Below are 15,707 nucleotides of genomic sequence, written 5' to 3' on the forward strand. Positions count from 1 at the left end.
GATTTTTGACAAATCGTTACATGTGAATTTATCGCGAAGTGTTCCGAATGCTTTTACTGTTTGTTCTATATTTTACTCGTGCTTCTTAAGTAATTAATGATTTAGATGGCATCTAATACTCACAACCGTAAAAATCAAGCTCAAGGAGATGGCGAAATGAATCATTTAGAAGCTGTAGAGCAAAGATTGAAGGAGGCCGGTTGTCTTGAACTTCATTATTCTGTTCTTGATTGTATGGCTGAAAAAAAGGATTGGAGACAGTGCCAAGGTCAAGTTACAGATTTCAAAAACTGTTACACATCATTTAAACAAAAGGAAAAATCCAGAAATAAGTATGATGATGATGTTCTTTGAAATATATTTTCTAGAATTCAGCTGGAACATACGATACATCCCAGAATTCAGGGATCATAGGGACCCAGCACAGTGTTGGGATAGTGTAAACAAGTAATTTTAGAAAAAAAAGAAGTTTATATGTAATAGATATAGACTATATAGACTGTATATTATATATAATTTTATAATAAACTATATTTTTTTTTCTAAAATTACTTTTTACACTATCCAGACACTGTGCCTGGTCCCTTTGTCAGGGATCCAATGTTCTGGTCGTCTGCTTGTGATCTAGGCAGGACAAGTATCAAAATACAAAATTTGAGAACAAGTTGAAATTCGCTGATAAACCGGAAACAAAGCTTGTAATTTAGGTTATAAATGCATAAATCTCTCACTTTATAAAGTTAATTGGATATGGATGTGACTGTAATGTGCCTGACAATGCTGTATAAAGTGTGTGATTTATATGTCTGAAGGAAAAGAGTCAACTCGGCCCTATACCAACTCGGCACGGGTCAACTCGGCACGGGTCAACTCGGCCCACTTTACAAAAATATATAGACCTATAACGTATTTAATTTGCTTTGCATGTTGTTAAGGTAAATGAATAATAAGAAATATCTTATTATTATTATATAATTATACATTGTACCTCTGCTGAAATAAAGTATATTTAGAAAAAAAAAGTTATTTATTTGTCTTGCAGATTCGATAAATTAATATAGACACAGGCACGATTATCGAACCTGGGAAGAAAAAATATGAACAGATTGATAAAATAACTTAATTCATATGTTTTCTTCCCAGGTCCGATACTTGTGCCTGTGAATATAGATATAATAAAAATGTGTTTCCTTAGATGCATTTTGTTTGTAAAGAAATTTTCAAAAAAATATGAAACAAAAACGTGTTTACTTAATAGCATAAGCTTCTAATTAATTGCAAGTGGTTACTAATCAAATTTGAATGAATGAGTCAATCATAATTATCACCTAATTAATCGGTATCTTTATACAAATATACAAATATCTTTATTTCTCTCAGGTCAAGACATTGACAACATGAGGTAAATAAATATTAACAAAGTTTCGAGGCTCAATAGAATGCATACAGAAATATAAGCATATATAATACATGAAAAGGGAGAGTACCTTGGGTACTTTTAACATACAAAGCATTTGCATGTAATGAATTTACACTTGTTATATGCATTTAATTTTCATTATATAAATTTTTCAACTATATCCCTATTCAACTATATCCATATCTTTAACATACACATTAATTGATAATAATAGCCCGTGACAATAGGAGTCCTTTGATGTCCTTTACCCATTTTTAAAAGTGGGCCGAGTTGACCCGTGCCGAGTTGGAATAGGGCCGAGCTGACTCGGGGGCCGAGTATGTTTTAGGGCCGAGCTGACCCGGATTCTGTCTGAATAGTGTTTATTTTTTCACCAAAGTATTTGCCAAATTCGGCCCCATTCCCTGTCAAAATGGTTTGTTTTCTACCCTCCTCAAAGCCTAAATTATCCCCATACTGCAGCCAGAATTTGCCGGCAATGAATATCGTTTCTTGCAAATATCTAATTTATGCCTTTAAGACTTACTGTTAAGTAAGGTTGTTTACAAATTGTTCCTGGGTAGGTAAGGGGAGCTACTCCCCATGTCCCAACAAGTTTAACATGTGACCCTTTAAATTCTGTTGTAGATATTTTAGATCTGTATACAAAAATGTATTAAGAAAAAGTGACATATTTAAAACTTGTGTTGAAAGAGTTGCTACCGGAAAGAAAACTGTTGCACAACAGTATATCTTACAGTGGTAAATGGTATATAAAATATGCATTGGATTCTTTTCTGTTTGTCCTCATTTGTGAAGAAATGAAATTCCCACTCCTATTGCATTTTTCCCTCTCCAAAGGGCACCGACCCCCTTCACCCAAAAGTGAAGAAAAAAACACTGAGTACTGTCATGTGGTCAATATTCGTTAAGAATATCGTTTTATGTATCATTTTGTCCTAGTATTATTTGTATATATATCTTTTGTAATTGTCTGTTATTTATTTGTTATATTACTCTGCATCCACTGACCTATAATAAAGGCTATATCATTCCAATTTCATTCCCATTTATCACCTTGTCATTCTAACAACTAATTACTTATGTGCATTTGAACATAACTTGCATGCCGGGCCTCAGTTTTTGTGTCGCCTTGAAAAAGGCGACATATAGGGGTTACTTTTGTCGGCGGTGTCGGCGTTGTTGTCGGCGTCCCCTTAAGTTTGTCCGGAGCATAAGTCAGTCATTATAAGTCAGATTGACTTCAAACTTAGTATGCATGCTTCTTACAATGACCCGAAGTGCAGTGCACAAGAACCGGTACGCTGCACTTCTTATTTTTAGCTCGACTATTCGATAAGAATAAGTAGAGCTATTGTAGTCACCCGAGCGTCGGCGTCTGCGTCGGCGTAACCACTTATGTTAAAGTTTTTGTAATAGTTCAAATATTTTCAAAGTCCATTGACATATGGCTTTGAAACTTTGCACACTGGTTCACCATCATTACCCCAACCTGTAAACAGGAGGAGGTAACTGTATCAAGCATTTTGACAGAATTATGCCCCTTTTTCGACTTAGAATTTACGTTAAAGTTTTTGTAATAGTTCAAATATTTTCAAAGTCCATTGACATATGGCTTTGAAACTTTGCACACTTGTTCACCATCATTACCCCAACCTGTAAACAGGAGGAGGTAACTATATCAAGCATTTTGACAGAATTATGCCCCTTTTTCGACTTAGAATTTACGTTAAAGTTTTTGTAATAGTTCAAATATTTTCAAAGTCCATTGACAAATGGCTTTGAAACTTTGCACACTTGTTCACCATCATTACCCCAACCTGTAAACAGGAGGAGGTAATTGTATCAAGCATTTTTTTTACTATCAAGCACTAAGAATAGTCGAGCGTTGCTGTCCTACCGACAGCTCTTGTTTGAGTTATTGCCCTTTGTTAATTTTCATACTTTATTTTTGTCCGTGCCATTTCTCCTAAAGTATAAAAGCTATGGACTTGAAACTTCATAGGATGATAGATCTCATTAAGAAGAAGTGCAGTGCACAATAACTGGTACTCTGCATTTCTTATTTTTTGAGTTATTGCCCTTTGTTAATTTTCATACTTTATTTTTGTCCGGGCCATTTCTCCTAAAGTATAAAAGCTATGGACTTGAAACTTCATAGGATGATAGATCTCGTTAAGAAGAAGTGCAGTGCACAATAACTGGTACTCTGCATTTCTTATTTTTTGAGTTATTGCCCTTTGTTAATTTTCATACTTTATTTTTGTCCGGGCCATTTCTCCTCAAGTATAAAAGCTATGGACTTGAAACTTCATAGGATGATAGATCTCATTAAGGAGAATTGCAGTGCACAAGAACTGGTACTCTGCATTTCTTATTTTTTGAGTTATTATCCCCCGCCGAAAATTTTCGGCGGAGGATATAGTAATAGTCTCCGTCCGTCCGTCCGACCTTCCGTCCTTCCGTCCGTCCTTCCGTCCGAAATTTTTGTCCGGAGCATATCTCTAAAAGTATTTGAGTTATCAACTGGAAACTTCATAGGTGGATAGACCTCATTGAGGATGATTTTTGAGTTATTGCCCTTTGTTATTTTTCAAAATTGATTTTTGTCCAGAGCATAACTCCAAAAGCCTATGAGATATTAACATGAAACTTCATAGGTGCATAGATCTCACTCAGGAGGTGTGCAGTGCACAAGAATGATAACTCTTCCTTTCATAATTTTTGAGTTATTGCCCTTTGTTATTTTTCATACCTAATTTTTCCCCTGAGTGGAGCATAACTCAAAAAGTGTTTGAGATATCAACATGAAATGTCATAGAAGGATAGATCTTATTGAGGAAAAATGTTGTGAGCAAGAATGATAACTCTTCCCTATACAATTTTTTGAGTTATTGCCCTTTGTTGTTTTTTTCATGCTATTTTGTCCAGAGCTTATCTGAAAAAGTATTTGAGGTATCATCTTGAAACTTCATAGGTGGATGGATCTCATTGAGGAGGAGTGCAGTGCTAAAGAATGATAACTCTACCCTGCATTATTTTTGAGTTATTGCCCTTTGTTATTTTTCAAAATTAATTTTTGTCCAGAGCATAACTCAAAAAGCCTTTGAGATATCAAAATGAAACTTCACAGGTGCATAGATCTCACTCAGGAGGTGTGCACTGCACAAGAATAATAACTGTACCTTTTATAATTTTTGAGCTATTGCCCTTTGTTATTTTTCAAACTTAATTTTTCAATTCAATTTTTTTCTCAAAAAGTATTTGAGGTATCAACTTGAAACTTCATAGGTGGATAGATTTTACTGAGGAGGGATGCAGCACACAAGGATGATAACCTACCCTGCATTATTTTTCAGTTATTGCCCTTTGTTATTTTCAGCCATCAGTATTCACATAGGTTTAAAATCTGTAATCACTACAGCCATCAGTTTTCATTACCAAAAGACCTTTTAAAATGGAATTATTCTGCTCTACTACATATACATTCTTCCAATGAGCAAACACATTCGGCGGGGGATGGCCATGTTGACATGGCTCTTGTTGCCCTTTGTTTATTTTCATACTTTATTTTTGTCCTGGCCATTTCACCTTAAGTATAAAAGCTATGGACATGAAACTTCATAGGATGATAGATCTCATTAAGAAGAAGTGCAGTGCCCAAGAACTGGTACTCTGCATTTCTTATTTTTTGAGTTATTGCCCTTGTTAATTTTCAAACTTTATTTTTGTCCAGGCCATTTCTCATAAATTATAAAAGCTTTAAACTTAGTAGGATGATAGATCTTATTGATAAGAAGTGCAATGCACAGATACTGCTGCTCTGCATTTCTTATTTTTTGAGCTATTGCCCTTTTTTGATTTTCAAATATCATTTTTGTCTTGGCCATTTCTCCTAAACTATATTGTTCACAAGGCCACACATCCGACTCGCGGAGTTCTAGTTACAAACTTACAAACCATCTCCTGCATGCACACTTTGATGAATATATTTCTTTGGTTTACACCAGAAATTGTTGCTCTTGTATTGATTAAATTATAAAGGTGTTTGTGTATGTCCTTTACAGGTTGTTGTTAATCATTATGTTTCATTATCATGCTTTTTTCCATTGACCTTGTGTTTAACGAACACATTCTTGTTTTTTGATGTCAAATCATTCAGTGCTTTTGTTTTTTTGTATGTTTCAGATAACAGGTTGTTCTGGAAAAAATATCATTGACTTGTGTAAAAGATTCAGTTAACTTTAATAAGGAACAATAAAACAGATACAATTTCAAACAAACTAATCACAGTTCTGATTTTTTAATACCTTTATTAAATTTTATTAAATTAAATAATAATATTTGTAATAAAAACACGAAAACAATTTTGCAATCATGGTGAATGTTATGAAAGGTATATTGGTCGAGTGTGACCCTGCCATGAAACAGTTTCTGCTGCATCTAGATGAAACCGAATCTCTAGGAAGAAAATTTGTTATACAAGATCTAGACGAGACTCATATATTCATCTCCGGGGACATTCTACCTGTGCTTAGAGACAGAATTGATGATCTTATGGACAAACTGTCTTTCCCGCTCAGTGAAAAGTAAATAAGTGTTTTAACATTGACAATATTTAAATTTGTGTTCATATTGACTGACTTAATGTTATACTTTTGTGCTATTGAATGATATATACGTAGAAAACAAGTTTATAAAAAAAACTGCTTAGTTTCAAAAAAGAAAAGATTTGACGTAAAATGATCATGGAAGAGATGGAAAAAGAATCAGTTGTTGATAAAGTGTTGACATGGTGTTGGACGATTGTTAAACGACGGCTCGGACCAGATGCAGCATTGTTTGAAGAGGGAGACATGTTCTTGAGACTTTCATCAAAATATGTACCACTGGATGCTCAGAGAGCTGTACAAACGAAAAGGTAACATTAACAATATTGTTTTATTAGCTCGACTATTCGAAGAATATGAGAGCTATTGTAGTCGCCCCGGCGTCGGCGTCTGCGTTGGTTAAAGTTTTTTGTAAAGTCAAATATCTCAATTATTACTTGAGATATTCAATTGAAATTTACAATACTTATTTATAGTAACAAGGTACATCAGATTGACAAGTTTGATAACTCTGCCTACAATATTGACAGAATTATGCCCCTTTTTAACTTAGAAATTTTGGTTTAAGTTTTTTTGTAAAGTCAAATATCTCAATTATTGCTTGAGATATTCAATTGAAATTTAAAATACTTTTTTATAGTAACAATGTACATCAGTTTGCAAAATTGCATAACTCTGCCTGCAATATTTGCAAAAATTATTTGCCCCTTTGAAACTTAGAAATTTTGGTTAAAGGTTAAAGGTCTTCAAAGATATTTACTTGAAACTTTACACATGCACTTGGGGTCATAATTGTATGTCACTGACCAAGTACCATAACTCTATCTTGCATTAAGGCTGATTCATATCCCCTTTTCTACTTAGTCTCTTGGTTAATGTTTAAAATTTTTAATGCAAGTTTTACATATCTCAATAACTATTAAAGATATTTATTTAAAACTTCACATATGCATTTAGGGTCATAATTGTAGGTCACTGACAAAGATCCATAATTCTATCTTGCATTTAACCCTTTTTCAACTTAGAAATTCATGGTAAAGTTTTGCTTATAAGCTGTTATCTCAATAACTTCTGAAGGGTTTGTGCCTTTTTTGGGACAATTTTATGCATTCATAATAACAAAGCAGTGATTTACTTGATAAAACATCTTAATAACAAGCCTATGTACCTTTTCTGTCAAATTTATGTATTCATAGGTAATTAGTATTATTATACTCAATAAAACACCCTTGTGACATTACCTTCCAAATAGTCAAGCCAATACTGTATTATTAGGCTCTCTCTAAGGCCTATAACATGAATTTATAAAAAATTAGCCCATTTGTAAACTTAAAAAATTTAACATTTTCGAGGCTCTTTTACTATCAAGCACTTAGAATAGTCGAGCGTGCTGTCCTTCCGACAGCTCTTGTCTACTTTGTACTAGATTAATATGCTGCATTTTGAATGTTTTTTTTTTGGTTGAGCATTTTAATGTCTGGCTGTCCTTCCTCGTACAGTTTTTCTTAGCTTCTTTATGAATTGACTGATATCTTTGATATAAATTTAGGATGTTGATACCATACATCATGGACCTTGGCTTTTACATAGACCTTTCAGGTTGATCATGCCTAAGTCTTGGCTGAGTGGTTGAGGTTGTTGCCTTCAGACCACTTCTCCTCACTGCCGTGGGTCCTATTCTGAAACATCAGGGACTTTGAATATGAGGCAACTATTCAACTATCTTACGGAATATTATTGGTTCTACTTGCACTTTTGTCTAAAAATAATGCACAGAGGTGCACCTTAGGGTTTCCTCCACCAGCAATTACAATTACGACTTAAAATTGACCAAACAATGTCAAGGGCACCTTGGCTAAATACAGTAAAGACATGTATTTACCTTTGTAAAATTGACACTATTGAGTGTACTTCAATGTTACATATATTATCTTGTATATAGTGTCTATCATTGATAAAATAGTAATTTTGTTAATAGTTTGCATTGCTTATTGATCTTTATTTTTCAGAGTAAAGGAGTTTCCATGTGGCATAGCTAATTGTACCCAAATATTTGACAGTGTGTCTAAGTAAGTAGTTTTTGGTTTCAATATTTAATGAAAATTGTTCGGGGTAACAGGGCCAAAACACCATATTCGGGGAAGGGGCCTCAGCCTTTTTCTTGGGGAAAATATGCGTGATTTTGGCATACTTTGGGAAAAAGGGTCTCAAATTTAACAAAACTTTTAACAAGCTCTTCAAAATAGAAAAGCAAAAGCACTGGGAAATACAAATAAGGCAGTAAAAATCCTTAATTCAACACCATCATTTAATTTTGTTCTAAATTCTATGGGAATTTTCAAAAGACTGGGGAATTTTGAGGTCCAAACTGGGGAAAAAAAGAGGCTAGTTTGGTTGGGGAAGTAGCCTATATTCGGCCTCTACAAAGAAGGGTTTTTAAGCCCTGGGTAATTACACATTATTCTTCATATACAGTAAATTACATGTCAAAATCTTTATGAATAGCTATGATACTAGAATGTAAGTTAATGAAACATATAAGTTGTCCGTAATAAATGCGTATATTTTAATATAAGTAACTTTTCATCCTGATTAGATCTAAAGTTATTTTATGGGCTTCAATTAGTCATGTTTAGCATATTACATAAATTTCTATTATTTTTGCTGAATCATGCTCTTATTATGGGAGAATACACTATTTTCATTATGGGAGAATCCATATTTATAGAGGGAGAATTTATTATTTCATAAGTGATGATATTAACACATCTTGTTTATTTTGTAGGTACGAGGCTCACTATAATAGTTGTCATCGTAATGTATGCAAGACATGTCACCGGATCTTGCCATCAGGGCATCTACTTGAGATCCATATCCTAGAAACACACGATGTCATGTTTGCCCTGCAAGCAGAAAAGCAAGATATGGTTAGTTAGTTTTGACCTTGCATTGCTGTTTTAATTTGATATCGAATTGTGAAATATTACAAATTTATTTTAGTTGACTGTCTTTTAAGCAAGTGAAGAACAGTTTCATGCTTTGAATGGGTCTTGCCATATTTGATGGTGGGTAGTACATGCTTTCTCACTTCGATACATGTGTACATGTTTTGAATGCTTAATTTACTTTATAGAGACAGAAATGTATTAAAGTGTTTTGAATAATTTAACAGGGGTTAATTTAAAAGAGTATTGGACAGTTTTCAAACTTAATTTTTTACTGCAAGTTTGCAAAATGCATTGCCCGAAAGGTGGTAATATGAGGGTACATTTATATATGATAATGCTAGGAAATTTTGCAATAGCTATTTCTTAAAAATATTATTCATTTCAGTACCAGTGTTTATTGGAGCATTGTAAGACAAAGTTCAAGGACACAGCAGCTAGACGTAACCATATGGTGAAAGTACATAAATATCCTAGCAACTACAGATATGATCGTCATAAACAGAAAAGGTAAAAGTTAATAACTTAGCCTACAACTTGCTGAAACCTAAAGTGATTAGCTTTTTCCAACAGTGTATAGAGCCTAACCTATGTGACCAGGTCCATATTGTTGCTAGTGATCATTAGATTACTAGTCTGATGTGTTAACCACTCGGCCATGCCACCACTAAAACTTTGATTAGAATCATTCCAAATTCAATGCAGGGAAATTCCATTACAAAAATTCGGCAGGTTATGGGTTAAATTTAATAAATCTATTAGTAAGACATCATTGTATGGTTAAGATAAATCACCAGATGGTAGCAGAACTAGTAAGCTGAGTAAAGCTTAAAATCTAGTTTAGCTATTTCTAGCTCAAATATTTTTGACTTGTAAAAGCTAGAAATACAGGCAGCTTGGAAAAATTCCATGAGATTCTTTGGTCATATCTTGGCAGTTGGTTCACTTAACAGTCTTTTCTGGATAACTTAACCAGTAATTTTCTGCAACTTGTAAGTGACTAACTACTACAGTAATACCACATGATTTCTTAATCAGTGGTGAGAGACAATTGACCATTAAACTCGATGTTTGAGATCAGTTGTCAGGAAGAAATTTCGATTTCCTAAGGATCAACCAGTGACCCCTGGTTTATAGATCTGATGCCCTTTCTATTTAGAAAATCATGTGTTGCAGGGTTCGTAATCCTTAATACATGTATATTAAAATGCTTAACTTATTGACTTTATGTACTAAGTGACTGTTTGTTTCAATTTTAAATCTTATTTTCAGTACACAGAAAAAGAAAGATTCTTGTCAAAATGGGGAATCTATTGCCATGGAAACAGAACCGATTCCTGTTGTTAGACCAGTTACTGGTGAACTAGACCAGCCTGAATCTCATCAAAAACCCAGTGGAAGAATATTCAGTCACAAGTATGAACATTTAACATATTGTTGAAAAACCTTTTTCTGATGTAATTTCAATTTTTCATATTGCACGGGTTTTCCGGTTGAATGATTTTTGGCCGAGTTATGGCCCTTTGATAAAAAGGTGTTTTTTTCTGTGTGTTGCCAGATACACAAAAGCTTGTCCGGACTACTCCTCATAAACTACTGGGGCAATTTTATACAAACTTTACAGGAATGATCAGTACCAAGTCTAGTTGTGCACTGTCCGTCTGTCTGTCACAAAACTTGTCCCAACATGAAATTGGCCATCATGAGGCGACACGTGATCACTGATCGCTCTTGTCTCTTTAGGAAGCTATCCAGCTAGTTAGGAATGTCTGGTTCTACCTGGGTATCAATTAGTGTGTTAAATAGTGTATGAAGGTGCATATGTAGTTTCCTCCACCAATACAGCTAGAAAGTCTCTGTATAACCAGGGATGACATATATTCAAAACATAATATGTTATTGTATGTTCCTGTTATAATAATCTTCATGCATAGTGTTTGTGTGATTTTAAATATTACCCAATTTAAAATTTCCGGACATATATTTTATATCACTTGTGTCATATGTAATTATCTTAGTTTCAATTTTATACTTAAATAATATTCATCATTGCTTTATTCATTATAAAATAAAATTGCAAGCTCAAGTAATTTCTGCTCACTGTATTTTAACTGGCATTTTGCGAGCTTAAATTCGAACCCAGTGTATCAAGATTCATACTAGACATAAGGACCAGAACTCGGAAAAAAGTATCGGATCAACCTGATTTTTGCTAGACATGTCCGACAGTCCAGCAAATTTCGCGGAGCCTGATATTGCTATCATTATTATAAATTTTTGTAGAAGATTCAAACTAAAAACTTTATGAAATACATTATAATACTATTTCAAAAATTTACAGATTTATAATTTCATTCTATCATTTTAGAGTACCTAAGAACATTTGCTTTGGTCAAGGAGTGTCAAGGGGATTCTTAGGTGGGCGTGGCCGTGGGCGGGGCAAGCAGCCAAAGAAAAAGCACTGGTATAACAAAGATCAAGCCAACATGGATACTACTGTAGATATAGAAAGTGTTGACATGTCAGAATTATCTACAGCACTTAGTTAAACAACTGTATGATTCTAGATTATGAACATTTGCAGAAGATAATGTAAAACTAAGAAGAACAATTTTGTGTAAAATAAATTGTGATGGCATTGATGTAAACTTTCACAGAACAAAGAATAAGTAACTACGTGCTTATATAATATGCATTGTACATTGTTGAGTCTTAAAGCATGTACAGTATTGGGGAAAAGGTGGCGGTTTCTTTCTTCTGTTTGTTGAATATTTACCTTCATATTTCACGATGAAGTGTTTGGGTCCAGAAATTCCAGGTTTAACCATATCGTTAATGGCTGGAATAAATCATGCTTATGATTTAGGAATATTATACTGAATTTTATTTCTAACACTTGTTACTTTTAAGTTATATTCATGTACCTTTGTTTGTTATCTTCTAAATATGTAAATATGGTTTAAATCATATATGTCAAGGTTTTTTTTTATTGAACATGTTTTTCATATAAAATCAGTTGTTAAATTCCAATTTTGATAAAAGTTATTAAAGGTTTTCACAAGTCTGCAATGATGTTTTCTGTAGAATAAAATTCTTAATGTTTTTTTTTTTAAATCTTTTTAGCTCAGATGTCTGTTGTTATTCATGTAGAATTGAATAAAGGACATTTCCCGTGAAACTGAAGGGCCAACTTGCCTCGGATGTTCCTTGCACAGGTTTATCAAATACATGTAGCTGTTACCCGAAAATGTCTTTTTTTTTTCTGATATAAACTTTGGGTTATATAACTGAGAACAAATGTTCTCCATGATGATTTCGTTGACTTGCGCAAAATGAAAGTCAAGGTCACAGTTCAAATTAAAAACATCAAAATTTGGTTGTTAGCACAGTATCTTGCTTATGCTTTGAAGTATTATGCTTAGTGGTCAGAGGTTTTCTGTCAAGCCCGCTTGGGCTGACCTAGACAAAGTTGTCAAAATATGTTCAGTGTTGTGTGTGCATGCATCCAAACTTGTCCATGCCATAACTTCTTTGTGCATGGAGGAATTTGCACATAACAGTGAATTGAGTTTTTAGCTCACCTGAGCATGCTCAGGGTGAGCTTTTAGGATAGATGATTGTCCGTCGTCCGTCCGTTCACATTTTGTTGTTAACACTCTAGCGGTCGCATTTTTGCCTCAATCATCATCAAACTTGGTCAGGATGCTTATCTAGTTGATGGCTCGGATGAGTTCGAACAATTGTAATCTCGGATGAACAAGCAATTATCATAGTATTGCAAGCAATCCATAAGTCCCCTACCGGTAAGAGCCCAAGCAACATTCTGAAGGGCCATTGGCCATTCACTTAGGTTCCTATTTTAATTAAATTTGTCGAAAAAGTTCTTTAAAAGTGATCACAGGAAACAGTTTTTATGTACAGACAGACGGACTGAAGGACACTCTAAAGTTATTTTTTAAACATCCCTGTTATCAAAATATAACATTTTTAAAATCCTATCATGATTGAAGAAGTTGGAGTAAAATTTACCAATTTCTCAAAAAAAGTCTAAGTTCAAAAGGGGCATAATTCTGGAAATAGTCTTGCTAGAGTATTGAACACTCACAAATGTTGAGTGATAATAAGAAACATTTATATGAAGTTTGAAGTAGATACATTCAGAAAAAGAAGTTATTAAAAAAACAATGTTTTTTTTTCATGAAAATTTTAATTTCAAGGGAGGTAATTCTGAAAAATTTTGTGCTAGAGTTGTAAACGTTGTCACATATGATGTGGTTGATGACAAGCAATTTATATTTTTAAAGTTTGAAGAAAATACCTTAAGAAATAAAGAACTTATAGTGAAAAAACTTAAAAACTAGAATCAGAAATCTTGAAATTCAGTCTATTTGTTGCCATAGCAACAAGAATTTTCAACATAGGAAGATAAGAAAAGAATGTGCATAATTTCTATACCGCCATCTACCCATATGTCAAGTTTCATAAACATATTTTCAGTACTTTTTGTGTTATCACTCGATCCAGGTTATGTGTAAAATTTGCCATATTTTCAGTCTATTTGTTGCCATAGCAACCAGAATTTTCAACATAGGAAGGAAAGAAAAAGACGTGCATAATCTCCATACTGCCATCTATCCATATATCAAGTTTCATAAAAAATATTTTCAGTACTATTTGCGTTATCGCGGGATCCAGGTTGTGTAAAATTTGCCATATTTTCAGTCTATTTGTTGCCATAGCAACCAGAATTTTTAACATAGGAAGAAAAGAAAAAGACGTGCATAATCTCCATACTGCCATCTATCCATATATCAAGTTTCATTAAAATATTTTCAGTACTTTTTGCGTTATCGCGGGATCCAGTTTTGTGGACTGACGGACGGACAGACGGACGGAGGGTAAACCTAAAGTCCCCTCCGGTAAACCGGTAGGGGACTAAAAACTAGGTCACAAGAGCTAAAAATAGAAAAACCTTGTTAACACTCTAGAGGTCACATTTTTGCCTCAATCATCATCAAACTTGGTCAGGATGTTTGTCTAGGTGATAGCTCGGATGAGTTCAAACATGGGTCATCTCGGATGAAAAAGTAGGTCACCGGAGCTAAAAATAGAAAAACCTTGTTAACACTCCAGCAATCACATTTTTGCCTCAATCATCATCAAACTTGGTCAGGATGCTTATCTAGTTGATAGCTAGGATGAGTTCGAACATGGGTCATCTCGGATGAAAAACTAGGTCACAAAAGCTAAATATAGAAAAACCTTGTTAACACTCTAGCGGTCACAATTTTGCCTCAATCATCATCAAACTTGGTCAGGATGTTTGTCTAGGTGATAGCTTGGATGAGTTCGAACATGGGTCATCTCGGATGAAAAAGTAGGTCACCGGAGCTAAAAATAGAAAAACCTTGTTAACACTCTAGCGGTCACATTTTGGCATCAATCATCATCAAACTTTGTCAGGAAGCTTGTCTAGGTGATAGCTCGGATGAGTTCGAACATGGGTCATCTCGGATGAAAAAGTAGGTCAGTGGAGCTAAAAATAGAAAAACCTTGTTAACACTCTAGCGGTCACATTTTTGCATCAATCATCATCAAACTTGGTCAAGATGCTTGTCTAGGTGATAGCTTGGATGAGTTCAAACATGGGTCATCTCGGATGAAAAAGTAGGTCACCGGAGCTAAAAATAGAAAAACCTTGTTAACACTCTAGCGGTCACATTTTTGCCTCAATCATCATCAAACTTTGACAGGATGCTTCTCTAGGTTATAGCTCGGATGAGTTTGAACATGGGTCATCTCCGATGAAACACTAGGTCACAGGAGCTAAAAATAGAAAAACCTTGTTAACACTCAAGTGGTCACGTTTTGCCTCAATCATCATCAAACTTTGACATGATGCTTGTCTAGGTTATAGCTCGGATGAGTTGAACATTGGTCAAATCGGAAGAAAAACTAGGTCACAGGAACTAAAAATAGAAAAATAGTGTTAGCACTCTAGTGGCTACTGTTTTGATCCAAATATCATAGGTATTGGTCTGAAAGTTTGTTCTGATGATTTCTAAGTCAAGTTCGAACATGGGTCATCTTGGATGAAAAACTAGGTCACACCGCCCAAATATTGAAAAACCTTGTTAACATTCTAGTGGTCACATTTTCGACTCAATTATCATCAAACTTGGTCAGGATGCTTGTCTAGGTAATTGCTCGGATGAGTTCGAAATCGCATGTGAAACTAAGTCACCGGAGCTAAAAATAGAAAAATCTTGTTAACACTCTAGTTGCTACTGTTTTGATCCAAGTATCCTGGAAATTGGTCTGAAAGTTTGTTTTGATGATTTTTAGGTCAAGTTTGAATATGGGTCACCTGGGTAAAAAAACTAGGTCACACTGCTCAAATATGGATAATCCTTGTTAAACTGTAGTGGTCACATTTTTGACTCACCTGTCATGAGACTTGGTCAGAATGCTTGTCTAGATAATTGTTTGGATGAGTTTGATGGGTCAGGTGAGCGATCTAGGGCCATCATGGCCCTCTTGTTTAGAATAAGACTTTGTGTCATGCACATGAACCAGGTCAAGGTCACTTTAGATGATGCAATTTTAAGATTTTGTTAAGGGTATAGAGGATGTGTTGCCCACATCTCACCAATGTTTACATCTGTCCTTCATCAGAAGCTCATAGGTTCAGGTTTTGAATTAAGACAAGCAGGCTCGATATTCTGCTCCTGG

The 15,707-nt window shown here is 34.4% G+C and overlaps 2 protein-coding genes across 2 annotated transcripts; both read left to right on the forward strand.

The window, feature by feature from the left end:
- Nucleotides 1–10: 10 nt before the first annotated feature.
- Nucleotides 11–5,742, forward strand: LOC132718989 (cytochrome c oxidase assembly factor 4 homolog, mitochondrial-like). The gene is made up of 2 exons (XM_060702721.1): nt 11–332; nt 5,609–5,742. The coding sequence occupies exons 1-2, from the start codon at nt 106–108 to the stop codon at nt 5,610–5,612; spliced, it is 231 nt and encodes a 76-aa protein (XP_060558704.1). The 5' UTR covers nt 11–105; the 3' UTR covers nt 5,613–5,742.
- Nucleotides 5,743–6,027: 285 nt separating this feature from the next.
- On the forward strand, nt 6,028–12,079 carry LOC132718987 (zinc finger protein 511-like). The gene is made up of 6 exons (XM_060702719.1): nt 6,028–6,341; nt 8,040–8,099; nt 8,816–8,957; nt 9,364–9,485; nt 10,248–10,391; nt 11,344–12,079. Exons 1-6 carry the CDS (start codon nt 6,163–6,165, stop codon nt 11,522–11,524), a joined length of 828 nt encoding a protein of 275 aa, XP_060558702.1. The 5' UTR covers nt 6,028–6,162; the 3' UTR covers nt 11,525–12,079.
- The last annotated feature ends 3,628 nt before the right edge of the window (nt 12,080–15,707 follow it).

The sequence above is a fragment of the Ruditapes philippinarum genome, unplaced genomic scaffold, assembly GCF_026571515.1.
Source record: "Ruditapes philippinarum isolate M1 unplaced genomic scaffold, ASM2657151v2 ctg1578_1_1_1_1, whole genome shotgun sequence".
NCBI lineage: Eukaryota > Metazoa > Mollusca > Bivalvia > Venerida > Veneridae > Ruditapes > Ruditapes philippinarum.